This window comes from Canis lupus, chromosome 14, assembly GCF_048164855.1.
Source record: "Canis lupus baileyi chromosome 14, mCanLup2.hap1, whole genome shotgun sequence".
Lineage (NCBI taxonomy): Eukaryota > Metazoa > Chordata > Mammalia > Carnivora > Canidae > Canis > Canis lupus.
This window is the reverse complement of record NC_132851.1, coordinates 7,190,477-7,208,305: the sequence shown is the minus strand read 5'-3', so window position 1 is coordinate 7,208,305 and position 17,829 is coordinate 7,190,477. Positions and strand designations below refer to the sequence as shown.

The 17,829-nt window shown below is 32.1% G+C and overlaps 1 protein-coding gene across 49 annotated transcripts in view; it reads right to left on the bottom strand.

Annotated features, from left to right (window-relative positions):
- The window catches only part of RIMS2 (regulating synaptic membrane exocytosis 2), a 581,405-nt gene that overhangs the window by 145,875 nt on the left and 417,701 nt on the right, over positions 1 to 17,829 (bottom strand). For 26 of the 49 annotated variants that reach the window (XM_072774146.1, XM_072774140.1, XM_072774145.1 and 23 more), the window contains one exon: positions 13,487 to 13,587. The exons of the other annotated variants lie outside the window; for them this stretch is intronic. In XM_072774146.1, the coding sequence (XP_072630247.1) occupies positions 13,487 to 13,587 (101 nt within the window). The remainder of the gene's footprint in view (positions 1 to 13,486; positions 13,588 to 17,829) is intronic. 49 annotated transcript variants of the gene reach the window in all.

Here is a 17,829-nt window from a genome sequence, read left to right as displayed (position 1 = left end):
GTCTGTTCTTCCCAGACCATTAAGTATATTAATAACAATACCTCATTGTGATATACACAACATTTCATCTATAGCTATGCAACAGAGGGTAGAACAGAATGCCTGATGCCAGTGTAAACCACTAAGCCCAGACTTCCCCAAGAGTCAGTGTTAAAGCCCTGGTACCATTACTGTGACCAAATGCAAACCCTCAGATAAGAAACCTGTAAGATCTAGTTAGAACTGAGAAAGATCACAAAGAAGCTCTCCTTGGTCATAAGAATCCTTTATACTTGGTCCTTTTTAAATATCTGTAACTATTCCATGGTTTGCTATGATTTTTATATTTTTGAGAGAATATTTATATTTTTATTAGGATATAAGGTGGGGACCTTACAGATATTGAGTGGCAAGCTAGCATTTCAAAAGCTGCAACAGAAATAAAATGTAAGAACACAGCATCAGGGCAAAGGTTTTAGGAATGCGAAGCAGACAGAAACAACAAATTTAATGGACTGGGGATATGGGGGGCGTGCCTTTTCAAATATTAGTACCTTAGATAGCAATAGAGGAACTCCAGGTACTGGTATCTAAGAGTATGGGGGCTAAATAGCAGACTGAATTGCTGCCAAGTGTTGAACCACCTGAAAGGGTCTGAGAATTGCCATGACCTGTCAAATTCAGGAATAGGACAGATGTAATGACATTCTGTTGAAAATCTGGAAGAGGCCCACTACTCCCATTCCTGGTGTGAGAAGATAGAGTAGCATCAGTTGTGTTTGCATTAAGACCATTTGGGATGGAGGCAACAGTCAAAACATGGCAAGGAATAACATTTACGTCTTGTTTAGACTATAGCAGGAGCCTCTGAATAGGACTTCTTGTCTTTAATCTCCCTTTCAAATGCATCTTAAGTTTACTATTAGAATTCATATTTGTTCATATTGGTGACTTCTTCAAATATCTTCAAAGCCCATGGTTATAATGAAGAGCATTCTGGATTTTTAACTGAGTGATTCAATGCCCTCTGTGATCTGGTTGAGCCAACTTGTCCATTATATTCTAATATGTAATTTCCATTCTTATATTCTAATATTGTATATTTTAATTCTAAAGAGCTATACTAGTTATTCCTTAAACATACATCTTGTGCTCATATGCTTCCTCAATTTTGCTTTAGCTCTCCCTCTGCCTGACATGTCCTTCACTTCATATATTATTCTACAATGTATTCCCAGATTTCTCCAAACCAAATAAATATTTTTCTTCTTATATTTCCTTTCCATGGTTAAGTTTTATCATATCAGTTATCATAGCCTATTTTGTAAGAGCATCACTTATATACCTGTGTTTCCCTAATAATGAACTCTTAGATTGGAAGGATTTTGCTTGCCTGCCTTCCTTCTTCCATCCTTTTCAAATTCTCTTTTTTTTTCCTTACTCTCTCCTTTTCTCCCGTCCTTACTCCATTCACTCAGTTCTTTGTTTTATTGCTATTCATTTGACCGTTTCTCTGGGAATTTTTTTTCTTTTAGTGTTACAGAACCAGAAACCAGAATTACAGCTGATCAGTTTCAGAGACACACCAGGCATGCAGTTCTGAGTTGCAGAAAAGAAAAAGCTATTAAATGTCCCCTAAAATTAAGTTCAGAAACACAGAAGAGGACTCACCTATAACCAACCTTTGTTTAAGAAAAAAAAGCCCAGGAAAGTTATTTGGTGCTGAAACATACTTTTAGTTATTCGCTCATCACTGAGTCATTAAAAAGAAATCACAATATTTTAAAGCTAAAAGTAACCTCAGAGAGCATGTAATCTAGCTTCTTAATTTTATACATGTAAAAATTAAGAAATAGAGAAGTGAATTGATTAAGCTTAATATAACTCTTAGTATTGAAGTCTTTCTATTTCTTTTCATTAAAAAATGTGAACTATAATTTAATGTTTAATGGGATACTAGGCAAGCATACATAGAACCTAAGTCATTTCTTTTTAAAATACTCACATTTTAAGTATCTACTTCAGAATAAAGATTTTCTTCCTTTTCTGAAATTTTAAAAACTCTACCTAAAATGACATATATAATCAGAATACAAAAATGGCATAAAAATAGCAATACAACACTACTTATAACTGGATAGATCTTAAATAAATGAAACATGAAAATAATTTAAAAATAGTATCTTGCAAACTAACTTTAATAAAAAGATAAAGAGATTTTATGTCCTACTGAAATAACCCTTTTACAATTTATTTAAAATTCAGGTCATCTTTTAGGGGAGAGAGTAGGCAGAAAATGGTAATGGGCTTAAGAACTAACATGTTCTTACATGACTGGATCTTGAACATACCATGAGTATGTTAGGTCATGAAAATGACCTGCAAATAGCCAATCACAAAATCACAGCCATTTTCTTTTGTTAGTCAGGAAGTTGTATTGAACTAGTGTATTTTGGTTCATCCATGAGAATGAAGTTCAATTGTAAGATTTTTTTCTTTTTTTATCTCTGCATCACATGTACAATAAATAATAAAAATAACTCATTACTGGGCTCTCTCGTGTGCCAAGTCGAGTTCTGTACCCTTTATACACAATATTTCTATCTCCTGAAGTGATCACCAGCCAAAAGTTCTTATTGGTTAACTCTATTATTTCCAGACTGGAGTATTATTTTACAATCTTCAAAACTAATGAAACAGAAATAATCAAAATTCCATGTTTAGGAAAACATTAGTGGGTTTGTTTTGCTAATAAGCAATATCTGTAATTCTTCCAACTGAAGAAAAATTACAACTAATTTTTGTTACAGAATAAAATTGTAGACATGTTCAAATTATAATTAGCCAAATTAAATTGAAATTATAGGTGTAGACAGCTCCACGCTCACTTGACTGCCTCATTGACTAAAGATTTTCAATTAAGTGTCAATTCAAACCTAGCTATCAATTATTTTATGTGAAGTAATAGGCTAAAACATTATATAAATTTATTCTCTGAATCATAATTAATATGCCATAAATTAATTTAAATATACATAGATTCAATCCTTTGTGAGAATACATCTAATAGAGAGCCTGACCCTGACCAGAGATTGATGAATCACTTAGATGAAGGAAATAAAATAAAAAATCTACTTCAAACCTAATTTTAAATATTAGGCCTTGAGATTAAATGATTTTCTTAATTAACGAGGTTGCCTAAAACCCAAATATTAATACATAATATTTTTTTAAATGCAGCCTCCAGTGTACCATGTTTTTGTGTAGCACTTCATAGATTACCAAGTTTCCTCAATTTTTACACAGAAAAAGCTGGGTTTTGAAGAACTATTGGGCAGTTTATCCAAAGCCTTATCACATAAGTGGTAGAATAAAAATTAGAGCCTAAATCTTCTAATTTTTTCTCAGTATTCTTCCTACTATGATTACTATAGACACAAACCAATAATTACATGTCTATTAGAAACTTGCTTCTGACTCTCATGCAATAACCTACATACCCCTTCTCCCGAAGTTTGTATCTTGTCCTTACCTTGGTACAAAATACTTGACATTCACTTCCTCTAAAGCCTTTTCCAAACATATACCACCCTTGACACTTTAGCTCCCTTCTTAGCATCGATGTCCATATTCATTCATACAAAAATATCCCATTGAATGCCTATGATAGTCAAAGCAAAGTGCTTGCCACTAGAGAGACTACTACTAGGATGAAAAAAATAGTCCTCATTCTTAAGATAAAAAATAAGCAAGTATTTATCATATAAGGCAGAATATAAGTATTTTAAGAGGTTATAAATGCCATGATTGGTTCAGAAGGTATATATATTTTCATTATTTCTGTTGTTTTGAATATTCTTAGTTATCATTTTTTATCTGAAAATATTTAATGCTTCTAGATTACATGGAATTTGAGTTGGAAATAATGTTTCTGCTGTACTTATCATATTTTCTTCCTTCTGTATTTCCCATATCCTCCCTGATTCTATAAAGAAAGTTCTCTCTTCTCTTGGTGACCCATATTATTCATCCCTTGTATTCCTTGTAAGGTATACTTGTTAGCAAGCCAGCAACTCGGGAGGCTTGTTGAAAGCAAAGGTGAATGAATAAATTTTTTGGTAGGAGGAGGAAAAAAGGAAAATGTTTTCCCTGTGTATTCTTAGGCAATATACTAAAAGAAATTATGCTCTTGGCAATAGCAACTATTGTCCATACATTGACCCTTTAGCAGCAGGTCACTGTATACAGGTTACTTTGAATTCTTTTGTCAGGTTTTTAAGCAAATTATATTTACTAAAAAGGGAGAAATTACAATTTCTTCTGTAATTTTACAGTGTTCTATAACATATAAATTGCTTTGTTAGTAATCTTAAATGACTTCTTCACAATTAAAAAATATCCTCTTCAGATTCCTTGGTCTGACATGTGGTTATATAGTAGTAGGCAGCAATTCACAAATATATGTAAAGAAAAAAGACTCACGACTTGAATGTCAGAATAAAATTATGACCAAGAAAACCATATTTAAATTTAAATGTGGTTTTGTCATGAAGAAAAAAAATTTAAATGAACTTGCAAACACAAAAACAAAATATTTCATCTCCTAGGATTTGACAGTGTAGTTGGAGAAATAGAAAAAGTAACAAAATTTTTAAAAGTCATAAAGTTTGAAACAAAATAGCTATATTTAGTTACTTGCTTTAAAAACTCTATTCATATTATAATCAAATATACTTCTGTAAGGCAACAAAGTTATTTTAAAAGACCATTAATTATTTTGTAAAGATAGGTTATGGTTGAGCTGTGTATCCCCCGAATTCATATATTGTAGTCCTAATTCCTAGTACTTCAGAATCTTACTGTATTTGTAGATAAGACTTTTACAGAAGTAATTAAGGTACAATGAGGTCATATGGGCAGGCCCTAATCCAATACACACAGGAATGACCATGTGAACACACAGCAAGAAAATAGCCATCTGGGGCCAAGGAGGGATATTTCAGAACAAACTAAATCTGTCAACAGTGATCTTGGACCTCAAGCCTCCAGACTATAAGAAAATTAATTTCTTTTGTTTAAGTTACCTAGTCTGTGTCATTTTGTTATGGCAGCCTTAGGCAACTAATAACAGATGTTAGGGAAAAAAGGAACCTAAAATTAGAAACTTTTGAATTCAAAGATTAATCACACATAAAAATATGACATTTCTAAAATTCCATTAAAATTATGTATCATTAAGTTTTTAACTGTAGATCTTTTACTTAAAGTGATATATATATTTAACATATATATTATATATTTAATATATATTATATATTTTATATATATGTATATAGTGTGTGTGTGTGTGTGTGTGTATGTATGTATGTGGGCAGAAAAGCAAGGTTTACTGAGCAGTATTGAATAATAGAGTATAAAGCTCCCAAAAAGGGAGGGGAGCCAAGAGGGTTGCCCGAGATATATTTATATCTATGAGACAATCAAGAAATGAATAGTTGTTGCTTCCATCAGCTAAAATATGGAAAAAAAAAATTCTCCTTTGGCTCAGAGCTCTAGGGTGTGTGCATGTGTATATATGTGTGTAAAAACAGTTAAATTTATGTGCAAAAACAATTTTAGCTCTCTCTCTCTTTAAATTACAATTGATGTACATCCAACTAGCTAGGGATTAGAAATGGTAAGAAAAATAATTTTGGGGACATAAAGATTTGACTAAACTGATAAAAATAATACAACTTTAATCAAGTTTTAGACTTTTAAAGTTATTAATTTTTATATTTTTCCTCCCTTTCCACCTGCATATTTTCAGGATTACCTTAAAGATATTCTTATCTTTACCTAGTAGATTGCAACAAACACAGACCTGAACCCCCAAGGGCTTTGGTAAGAGCAAGTTATCTGTTGGAAATGATTCTTCTTTTTCTTCTTCTTTCCCATCATCATCATCACCACCATCATCATATCACAGCTAACACGTATATATTCCTCACTTTATCCCAAACTTTGTTTAAGAGTTATACATGTATATAAATAGGTTTAATCTTGAAAACAATCCTATGAGGTAGGTACTATTATTAGCACATCTTCCAGAATAAGAAACTTAGGTACAATGATATTAGCTAACTTGCTCAAGGTCATATAAATAGTGACAGGTAGGATTTGAACCCAGGCAGTTTGGTTTTGGAGGCCACTTTTAAAACTACTCTGCAGTCTATATTTAATCATAATTGCTAAAAATTGAAGGGTGACTAACGATACTGGCTATACATTTCTATTATTGTAATCAAGACTTCAGAAGTTGTGCTGTGATCGTGGCTGTTACTATGGCTATGGATAATACACATCAATAGCAAGAAGGTGTATTTTCAATGGCCTTTTCTCCCTTGATGATACACTGATCATCCCTTCCTTTATTTATTTCAAAGATAAAGGAAGAAATTCTATAAATGTATACAGAAAAATTTTAGTTACTTTTAAATTCTAGTTTGGTGGACATTTAATATAATATAAATGAGAAACCTATCCTCACAAACATGAGTAAGAAACTATAGAAGAGGGAAAAATAGGATATAAAGGTGTTTACAGTATGATTTTATCTGGTTCCTTTTTCATTTCCATCTCTGACTCTCTTGTAATTAGGCATATATAGCCATTTGTCAATTTTGTAGGTGAGACTGCAGTTTCTTTATTCAGGCCATCTTGATAAGATTACCGCTAATATCTCTTGCACTTGTAGGACTCCTCTTACTTACTAATTTAATAATCTAGATTTTAAAAACTAGTTTTATTTCTCATCGTAAATACACTTGGAAAAGGAACAACCATAGAGTGATTGTAAAAAAAGTATACAGCAGGTGACTAATAAAAGGCTTGGAGGCTTGTTTGGCTTGGGCAAACAACCAGACAGTCCAGAAGGCCTGGTTTGGGGCCAGGAAGCAATCCACTGTGTGCAGTACTTGGACAAAATATATCTTCAACTGGTAGAGAAGAGGTAGAGAATATTGAGAATGGATAGCAGCACCAGGACTCAGCACACTTTCTCAGAACTTTGGTGGCTAAGTTTGGCAGAAGAAAGCGTCCAGGTATAGTAACTTGTCTGTTTTCTTCCTATGTTCCCATATTAGCAACTTTCACTAAATTCCAAAAGTTTCTTTGGGGGTTTTTGTGACAGATCTTGAAGCTAGCTGATTGCAGGGTTATAGAGAAATTAACACAATAGAAAAATTTGCCAAAGCAGACCAGAGGTTAGAGAAATGGTATGTTTCACTGAAGAAATCCAGGTGCAGCCACTAGCATTCTCACTGGGGCATCTTCATCAAGAAGTGGTTACAGATTTCTTGACCTCTCTTGGGATGGAAACTACAGGTAGGTAATCTTAATTCTCATTTTTACAAGTGAAACCATTCCTGCTAAATATTTGGCTAGACAAAGCCTAGTGGGAATTTTTTGAAAATCTGAATCCTATCCTTGTCCATGAAATAATAAACTGCTTCTTCCAAGAAAGGAAGCTTCATTACTTCCTATGGGACATTTTAACAAACTCCTTGAGTCCCTTGCAGGGTAGAGACTGAGTTACTGAGATTGCTCCTATTAAAATTTTCCTGCTCTATTTATCGGATGATTTCATCTAACTAACACTGGCACAAGGTGGTCTGTTTCATGTGAGTACCAGGTTCTCTTGGGAGCTTCAGCTTGGATTCTGCAGCACATTTCCTCCAGCAGGCACCAAGATGAGCTCAACTGTTCAGTTGCTGGACTGTGTTATGTGCTGCCAGCCACTCAACTTTTCTGCTTAGGCCCCCCAAAATTGAGCATTTTATTTCAATCATTGCTATAAAATTAACATATCTTCCACTTCTTCACTTCTACTAAATACATGTATTTTCATGTATTTTCTCAGTAATTTGTATGAGGCCACCTATCTGTGTTTTAAATTTTACTTTTCATAAATTTAGTCTTTCAGTGTTCAGATCTATGTACATCACTGCTATGAAGGAGCATTTCCTGTTAAATGCCCATGTCTACATGTGCACCTGTTAACTGCTCACTTTCCAAGGGCCAGGCTCATTTAACTTCAGCCTTGTTAACACAATTTTTTAGAAAAGATTTTATTTATTTATTCATGAGAGACACAGAGAGAGAGGCAGAGACACAGGCAGAGGAAGAAGCAGGCTCCTTGCAGGGAGCCCGATGTGGGACTCAATTCCTGGACCTGGATCACACCCTGAGCTGAAGGCAGACATTCAACAGCTGTGCCACCCCGGCGTCCCGATAACAAATTAAGAAATTTCTGTAATTTAGGTTGTAATTTCCCATGACTCATTATGTTCCAGTCTCTCATTTTAATCTCATTTTTAATCCCTTGAAGATTCATAGAATCTTCTCCCTAAATTTGATTTTTCCTTTTAGATCTCTGATGTTTGAATATTCTGAGAATTAAGGAAATATTCCATAATATTTGAGCTACTCTAAAATCCTTCTCATTAGCTCAATTATTTCTTTACTTTTTCTTTTCGACCTTGTCATTTTAATTTCTGGTGTCTACAATTACATTTGCTGTTGTTATGACAAAAATAAAAACAAATGTTATCTGCACCATGTGTCTGGCATTTTACTAAATGCTAAACCATTTATATACATCATCTCATTTTGTCCTATCACCCTACGAAATACATCTCAAAGCCAATTTAATAGATAAAGAACCTGAAAATAACGGGTTAACCTATCCAAAGTCACCCAAGGGGAATTTGCTTGGCTCCAGGCTGTGCTCCCAACTTCTGCACTACCCTCATATATTGCTGCCACGTTTTGATAATATAGGTGTCTTCAAGGACTCCTGTTTACAAATATCAAACTTATAAACAGCTTATATTTGGCCACTCCTAACCAGTACTAGCTCTTTCCGGTGTCCCTATTGCCTATGTCTTGAAAAGCAGTTTAAGACACTTAAGGCTGGCACTGAATGTGTATCCTCAGTGTGGAGAAGAAAATAAACTCTAATAAAGGGAATGACTTAGTTAACAGTGATAACCTATTTGTCAAAAATATTTTAACTGTCTGAAATTGTTTACATTGAAATTGCAATTCCATCAACGTGAGTTTTAGTTGTAGTTATAGCTTTCAAAAACTAAAACTGTTTCTTTGTTGTTATGTTATTCATATTATAATGTAAATTATGTTAGTTTGATTGCTTTCCTTTTGATGGGTCTCTGATGTAGGTGTACGTGTCCTTAAAGGACAAAAAGCTTGAGAACAAGGCGACAAGAAGTAGGGTCATGTGTGCTTGCACAATGAATGGAGAAAAACCCCCTTTCCTTTCTTTTACTATGCTGACCTCTGGTCCCTGAACACTAACTCAGTTTATTAGATTAAGGGTTAAATGCATTAATATGGGCTCCTGGTTCACATCTGAAAAGTTCTGGGCGTTTAGGGGCTTTATTACTTAATTCTAGGGAGATAAGTAAGAAACCAGAATATTATAATATGGTATTTATAAATAGCACTTATGCTATAATAAGAGCAAGAGATTTTTGAAGGAACACAAAATTACTTATTTATTTATTTTAATTACTTAATTATTTAATTTAAAAAAACAGCATTACTTCTGCAGAGATTAAAGCTTTGAGTTCCAAATAAATACTGTATCAATGAATTCTATAACATTCTCTAGTGAAATGTTAGAGACTACCCTTTTAAAAAATACCTTCCAGGATCATTGTAAAATAATAAATATATCTAATTAAAAAATAAACATTATATATTTAAATAAGCATTACCAAATTCTCCACAATAATTTTCAGGTATATTTACACATTGTTTGACATTCAGTTATTACTAATTAGGTTAACAGCAATTATAAAACTCAAAGAAGCCTAGTTGGTCTATGCTGAATTATATTTTGCACTGTTAAATTTAATAGACAAATCACCTTTTTCTGAACCAATGAAGAGCAGAGAATATTTATTTTATAGAAAAAAAAATCAAAGTTGGTCCTTAAATTTCTGTTGAGAGTAGAATAGATGAGTTAAGCTGGGATAAAGAGAGACACAGGGGTGCACAGACTGCATCATTAAAGTCTGTTTTAGGGTATCCTGGGTCTTAGTGGTTTAGTGCAGCCTTCAGCCCAGCGCGGGATCCTGGAGACCTGGGATGGAGTCCCATGTCGGGCTCCCAGCATGGAGCCTGCTTCTCCCTCTGCCTGTGTCTCTGCCTCTCTCTCTCTCTGTCTCTCATGAATAAATAAATGAAATCTTAAAAAAAAAAAAAAAAAAAACCAAAACCCAAAAAACTTAAAGTCTGTTTTGAGGGAAAACCCCTGAGAAATCACCCACTGATTAAATAGGAATCATGTCTGCACATGCCGTTTACTGTTCTTATTAAATAAAAATTTTCTGTCTTCAAATTTCCTAGTAAAAGTATTCTTAGTGAGTAACTTAATAGTTACTGCTCTACAGACGCTTTCAAAGTCAATTACTATGGAGATTTCTAAAAACTTAGTAAGAATTGTTTACAACTATCAGTATGGAAAGGTTGAAAAATTCAGGGAGGCAATGCCATTTAAAATGTGGACTGTGTAATTAAAAAAACACTTTACTAGCACTAAATTAGATTCCACCAAAGCTTCTTAATAGCCTCACCAAAATTTCAGGAATATAGCTCAGAAGTACAGCAAATGCTCCCTATGTCTGAAGTTTTAGATTTGATCTTAGTTATCTTAAATTTGAGAATGAGCTTAATACTTTCTAGGACTAGTGGCCATGTGAACTTGGGCAGATTACTTAACCTTTCTTTTTTTTTTTTTTTTTACTTAACCTTTCAATATCTTAATTCTCTATCTGTAAATGATTTTTGTCAAGAATAAGATATAATGTATTAAAGCATATGGCTCAAGAACAAGCCTTAAATGAATACTTGTTATCAAAATAAAGAAGAAAAGAATGGGAATATAAGCTGTATTTATATTTAATTATTTATGAGTATTTAAAAAATGGATATTGTCAAAAATTTGACTGAAAAAGTATCTTCTGTAATTTTCTTTTTGATCCATGACAGAGGAAGATCAAGTTAGGGATGATGGGGAGATGACTCAGCAAAGATAATTCTACATCAGTAAATAATTTGTAGGGTAATGAAACAGAGTTGTGTTTTGGACTCCTTAAAGAAGTTATTCCTCAATGGCTTAAATACATTTTAATTAAGCTGAATGTATAACTTCAGTAATAGAGAACATAATGATAAGTATTTGACATTCAAGTGATAGGATATTACAAACCATGAGCGACTTGTAAAGGTGTCAGATTATCTATTCTCAAAGTCTCCATTTTTAATGACATCATTCATCATGGCTTCCAGCTAAGATCCTAATAGAGGAAGTCAATTTTACAAGCGGCTCACCTTAGAGCAGTAGTTCTCGAACTTTGGTGTCCATCAGAATCACCGGGTAGGTTTGTTAAAACACAGGGACCCCACCCCCAGAGTTCTGATTAACTAAGTGGGCCAGAGACCTGCACTTCTAGAAGTCCTCAGGTAATGATGCCACTGGTCTGGGACCACACTTCGAAAACCATTTCCTTACAGAATATCTATGAAATTATATTGCTTAGTGAAATTTTTGCCAAGATTTAATATTCTCTATCCCAAAATAATTGGTGTCAAAGTTATAAAACTTTGAAGATAAAAGCATTAATTTATTTATATATTGGAATGGAATCAAAACTAGTTTTTATGAAAAAAAAATGTAAAGCCATGTCTATTATATTCCATTGGTCCATCCTCCTAGAGCAAATTTCTGTCAGGTATCTATAACAAGAATCATTGGTATCTAAGGAACTTGTTTTTATTGTATAATACAATTGACCCAGTTTTCTCTCTTTAGGAAGCTCAGTCAAAATATATGCTTCACATCCAGCAGGTATACAGGATCTCACATTATGCATTTTGTTCACAAACTTTACTTCCAGTGTCACTTTGTTTTGCCCTCATTTTCCCTTTATACTCATCTCTTCATTGACAACATTATTGAGAGTATTATATGTATTTTTAAAAATCATCTACATTCTTTCCTAAAATATAGTGGGAGATAAGTGAAAAAAATTTGTGTTAGTTGAAGACATGTTTCTAGAAGTTTTAATATCCTGTTTTATTAGGACTACATGCCACGGTATTTGGATTATATACAATGAATAAATGAGAGATTAGAGTATAAGAGATGCCACAAAAGATCAAGTGTATTTATTTAGCCCTAAGAAGAAATACCAGAAGTACTTGGGAAGACATAGATATCATTTCTGACATTAAGCATTAAAGATTAGGTATGTATCTGAGATACTGTATCATTGTAAAATGATTTTCTATGAAATTCACTGAGCCTATTTGAAGTTATTCATATTTTTATTTTAGAAAAAAATTTCTAGAGGTTTAGGACCTGTTGAGTAAAAGCAAAGCTTTGTTTATTTGTCTTGAATTTACCTTTCTCTGGCTTTAGGCATGTGTCATTTCCAGTGCATCAGAACTGTGTGATGAACAATTCTACATTTACCATGTCAGTAATTGTGTAACTTGGGGAAGAGATTGGTGATTTTGAAAGATGACGCTGTTGTAAGAATCTCTGCCTCCTGCAGGTTGTGTAGTGGGGAAACTAGAAACCTGTGCTACCTACCACATATGCATATCCAATGTAGCCAGTGCTTTACCAAAGAATAGAATATAATGGAGAGGAACCAAAGGTTAAGTAGGTTAAGATAAAATAAACCAAAGTGTATAAAAATCAAATTTTTATCTATAACACACAGATATATAAACCACAAATATTACATGATTGCATTACTAAGTCATAGCATACTAACTAAATGTTATGAGTAAATTTTGGTATTTTTAGTCTTAAATATTTTAAATCTTAAATAGGTACATCAAAGCAAAGTCTTTTCATGACTTTGACCATGAATAATATCATGAACCTAAAAATGTTTGAAAATATAAAAGCAATGAAAGGCAAGAGTTTTCCCTGCTAGACCTCATACCTCAACTTACTCCCAAAATGTAGCTCAAAAAGATGCTCACTAAAAATCCTTTCGAACTTACAACATCTCATATGGTATATATTTTGTTTTAATAACTCATTTTTAAACCAGATTCAATTAAAATACTATAAAATTGAAAAAAAATTTCTATAAATGGGAAGACCATAGCTGTTCTTCCTAAACAGTTTTGAGGGTATTAGGGCCTTATGGATTTTATAATATAAAAAATTATAAAAGATTCATTCTTCAAATCATTTATGAGTTTCACCTCTTTAATCTTCTATATTATATAATGACTTTTTAAAAATAAGTTAATTTCTATCCCTACAAGTTGGAATATAACACATAAATTTTATCATTTGCTATCATGGGGCCATTGCATTATATGTTTCTGTCTAACTAATCTGCATTCAGAAGTTGAAGAGAATCTAACCATTTCAAATGATTAATTGTTTATTTTACAACTTTTAAAAAGAAAAATGTCTTGCCTTTGAATGGTAATCTTGTTCCAGTCTGGGATCTGATCCGGCTACCTGTTTGTATTTGTTAATTTTCATTTGGCGATTTCTCTCCTCTATATCCATAGCACCTATCGAGTAGAAAAAAATCCATAAAATTAATGTTCAGTTCTTATTTCTGAGCCCTACTTACAGGATGTATAATAGAATAATAGAAGAGATGCTAGGCTGATATATTACTTTCATTCAAGGTAGTACGTACAAATTAAAATGTCATATTATTTCTTAGTTTTATTTAAAGTATGCAGTTCGGTGAATAAAAGCATGATTACTAAATATGTAAAAATATTCTAATCTGAATAAAATGTAAATGAATTTTAACAGAACAACAAATCTTAACTAGATAGAAAACACTTTCTGGTACATGTATGCCTAAGAGAATATATTTGACAGTACATAACTTGATGATAGCAATACTATAAAAACTTTGGATGGTAATTCATCAGGATTTGATTTATTTGCTGAAAACAGCTGTAAGTCTAACTGGTTTCAAATGAATTTTACAATTGTGTTTAGAAACTATTATCATAAAATTAGCCCACGTTTTAAAGCAGGTTGCCCCAGCTTACTTATGGTTGAACTTGAATTTTCTAGATCTAGCACCAAGAAAGAGGCAATTAAAATAATACTCCTGAGAACATACTATGCCAGTAAAGGCATAAAGTGTAACTGAAATCATCTCAGAAAAGAAAAAATGTAAGGAGGTGAGAAATTGAGATGGTAAGCCTATTACAAAATGTGACTAATACTCTGTAACAGGTCCTACCTCCCAACACATCAATTATAAATACCAAGTGGGTCTTTAAAACCTTTGGTTAGAACAAAAACTAAATTCAGTTAGCAAATCTTTGCAAACATGAAAAAGTGTTTTTAAGGTATATTTATGACTTTTATTGAAGGATTTTATAGGAAAACTCCATTTCTCCTAAATACACATAATGGAAAAACAAAATCTTAGTTGTATACTACAAATCTACAAACTGGGAAAAATAATCATACCTTACTGGGCTATCTATAAGTTGTTGTTATGTAAATTTATAACCACTGAGTATGGGGAGGAATGTAAACATATATATATATATGCCCCTTGCTTAACATCATAACCTGAATACTGCAGTAAAGATCCCTAGACAAAAGTGTGCCATTCAAAAATAAGTATTTTAATGCTTATCCTGAAAAAAATTTCATTGTATATCAGATAATTCTTGTTGGTAACAAATTTTAAGTAAAAATCAATTTATTTAAAATAAAGTATAAAAAGAAAAGACTTCAAAAAGGAGTAATAAAATCCTAAATAAAAGAATGTATAGTCTATATTACATGACCTCTAAGTATAGCAACAAAATTAAATCAACTATTCAATAAAGTGAGGCAATTTGTTCCTTTGAAGAGTCTTGTTTTAATAATGATTTGATTAAATCGGTGCCAAATAATAAAATAGAAAAATAAGTATCATATTAATATAAGTTGATGATATATAAAAACAAATGAGTACCTCCATGATATGAATGTAAAATGCAGTCAAGTATAAATGTCTATTAGTCTATTAAAATACAATTTTGGAATTGTTTGTTAACCAAGGGATATTCTCTCAGGTAAATGTTTATTTTCTCCAAGGGTGAGGGAACAAAAAAGTCATCCCTGTATCAAAACAACTGCGTGTACTTAAAGAATATTAGCTAAATTGAGTGGGAAGTTCTTTTAAAAAGTTTCATTTTGATATCATAGTGGCAAGATCGTATATTAATATGAATAGCACCAATAGACAAGTTTAAGCACATTTTATATATACATATATAAATATATACATACATATAGATATATACACATACATACATATATATGGCATTTTCTAATATTTAGACTATTTTTTGGACATCAGCCTCCTATAAAGCTACATCAAATTCTTTTTAATTACCAGGTAGTAATGTGATATATATACCGGCAGGGGTTGACAAACTTGTTCTGTAAAGGGCCGTTAATAAGTATTTTAGGCTTTGCAAACCATATATTTTCTACCACAACTCTGCCATTATAACACAAAAGCAGGTATAGACAACGCATACACAAATGAGTGTCATTGTTCTATTGAAACCTTATTTACAAAACCGACAGAGGGCCTGATTTGGTCTGTGGGCCATGGTTTGATGACTCCTGCATTAAAGCATTGTTTTTAAAAAGCATATTTAGTATTGCTTTGAAAAGGAGCCCTTCTCCTTAGTAATGGTTAAAGATTTTGTAGAATCAGGTTTATGGAACATCATTTATATTTAACAGGTCACTGGGGGGTGGCTTAAGAAGAATATTAATTTGTATTTGCTATAAGTAAACAAAGACGAAAATAGAGTGATATAATTGTTTTAACACATTATCAACTAAATTCCAATCTCAAACACATCTCTCATCTACAGACTCAATTACCATCTATAGACAGACTCTAATGGAAAGATTCTTTATTAGAGGCTTAACTAATGAAATGTCAGGTAACCACCTTACTGTATATACAGTCAACAAACTTGGGTAAATATACTTTTAATTTGTAACTTCAAATTTTCCTAGGAGGTTAATCCTTAGGACACACAGTAACCAGACATTCCTCTCTCCAAAACTATTTGGCATCTACGAAGTCTTCCATTCCTTTTCTACATTTTTATCAGCCTATTCTCATAAAGAAAACAGTTCACAAACAACAATATTCTTAGAGAGAAAAGTATCCTACTGGTAAAGAGATTCATCATAGGAAATACAAAACTGTCTTCTGTCGAAGCTCCCCAAATACTTGATAACAATATGGATAAAGTGTAGCTTTAACAAATCTAATTGATTTTCATAAAATACACAGGGATATAATAAATGTAATCTGAGCATAAAACAAAATATTATCTGAGACACTTTTTTCTGATTGAAGTTAAAGAAGTATATTCCTCATGCATATAGTAGAAGTATATTTTTAAAATTAAGTATATTTTGCCAAACCATCAAGGAAAGAAAAAAAATTACTTTTGGGAACTATCCTACTGAATCCTAGTTTACAAACTTTTCTTCCAAGAAAATACAAAGTGGAAGAGGAACAAGATTACAGACAATAACAATGACAGTGACAGAATTAATATATTCCAAGTGAACAAAGCTAAAAGGGCCAAATTCACATAATCTTTAAATGCTAAAATCAGCATGTATGCACATAGCAAATAAAATGCAATAAAGAAAAAGGTATAATCAGTGTATGCAGCTATTTGCCCACTTTGAGGCAACAATTACACAGGAGAAAGCACGGTAGCTTATGTTTATTTTCTAGTTTCAGTAGGATAGACTATAAAAGCAACTTATTAATGTCTTTCACTAATCAGAGGAGTAAGAATAGAAATTGTTAAAATGACTACATAAGACATAATGAGATAAATACGAATAAATAAAAATGTATAAAATAAAAGAGAAATGTAATGTTTTGTTAGGTTGTTATTTTATTTTCAAAGGCCAAGCAATTCAAAAGAAAATATTGCCCTTGACTTTATTGAATACTTTAACTGTCTTTCAATATCTGTTAACCGTGAAAAAATTTGTTTTGCCGATGACAGTAACTGACAGCTTTTGACAAAAAATTGATGGTCATTTATATGAATGTTTTCCAAAGTACCTGTGATAAAAAGAAAACTGCTTAAAAATACAACATATTTGATACTATGTATCAAAAGGTTTTACAATGGTCATATGTTTGAACCGGAAATTTCACTTCTCAGGATTATTCCTAAAGAAATCAATGTGCAAGATGTACCTGCAAGTATATTTATTACTACATTGTTTGAAAATTGTAAAGGCCTAGGGAAAGAAACTAAATGTCCAACGATAGGGGTTAGTAAGCTGCACTTGCAGTGTATCTACAGAATATTATGATGCACCCATGAAAAATAATGCATACAATGTGCATGTGCATTCACATATAATAATGTAAAATAAAGATATTATAATTAGTAATTATAAAACAGATTAAATGGTAATGTACTATAGTTTATAAACTGTAATTTAAAAAAACTACATATATGTTCATAAAAATATATATACACACATAACCTATACAAAACACAAAGAGAGGGGAAAAATTAAGATTTATATTCTAGAACGCTAGTAGTTATCGCTGGTTATTGAAATTAAGTGCTACTGTTTTCTTATTTGGGTTTATATATAGTTTATAAAATGCCCACAAAGGCACTATACAAAAGAAAAATATTACTTTAAAAAACACAAAACATAGTGTTTTTGTGAAAAAGAATAAATTATTTGGCTTGAAAACCTGTGTTTTTGTCATGATGTGA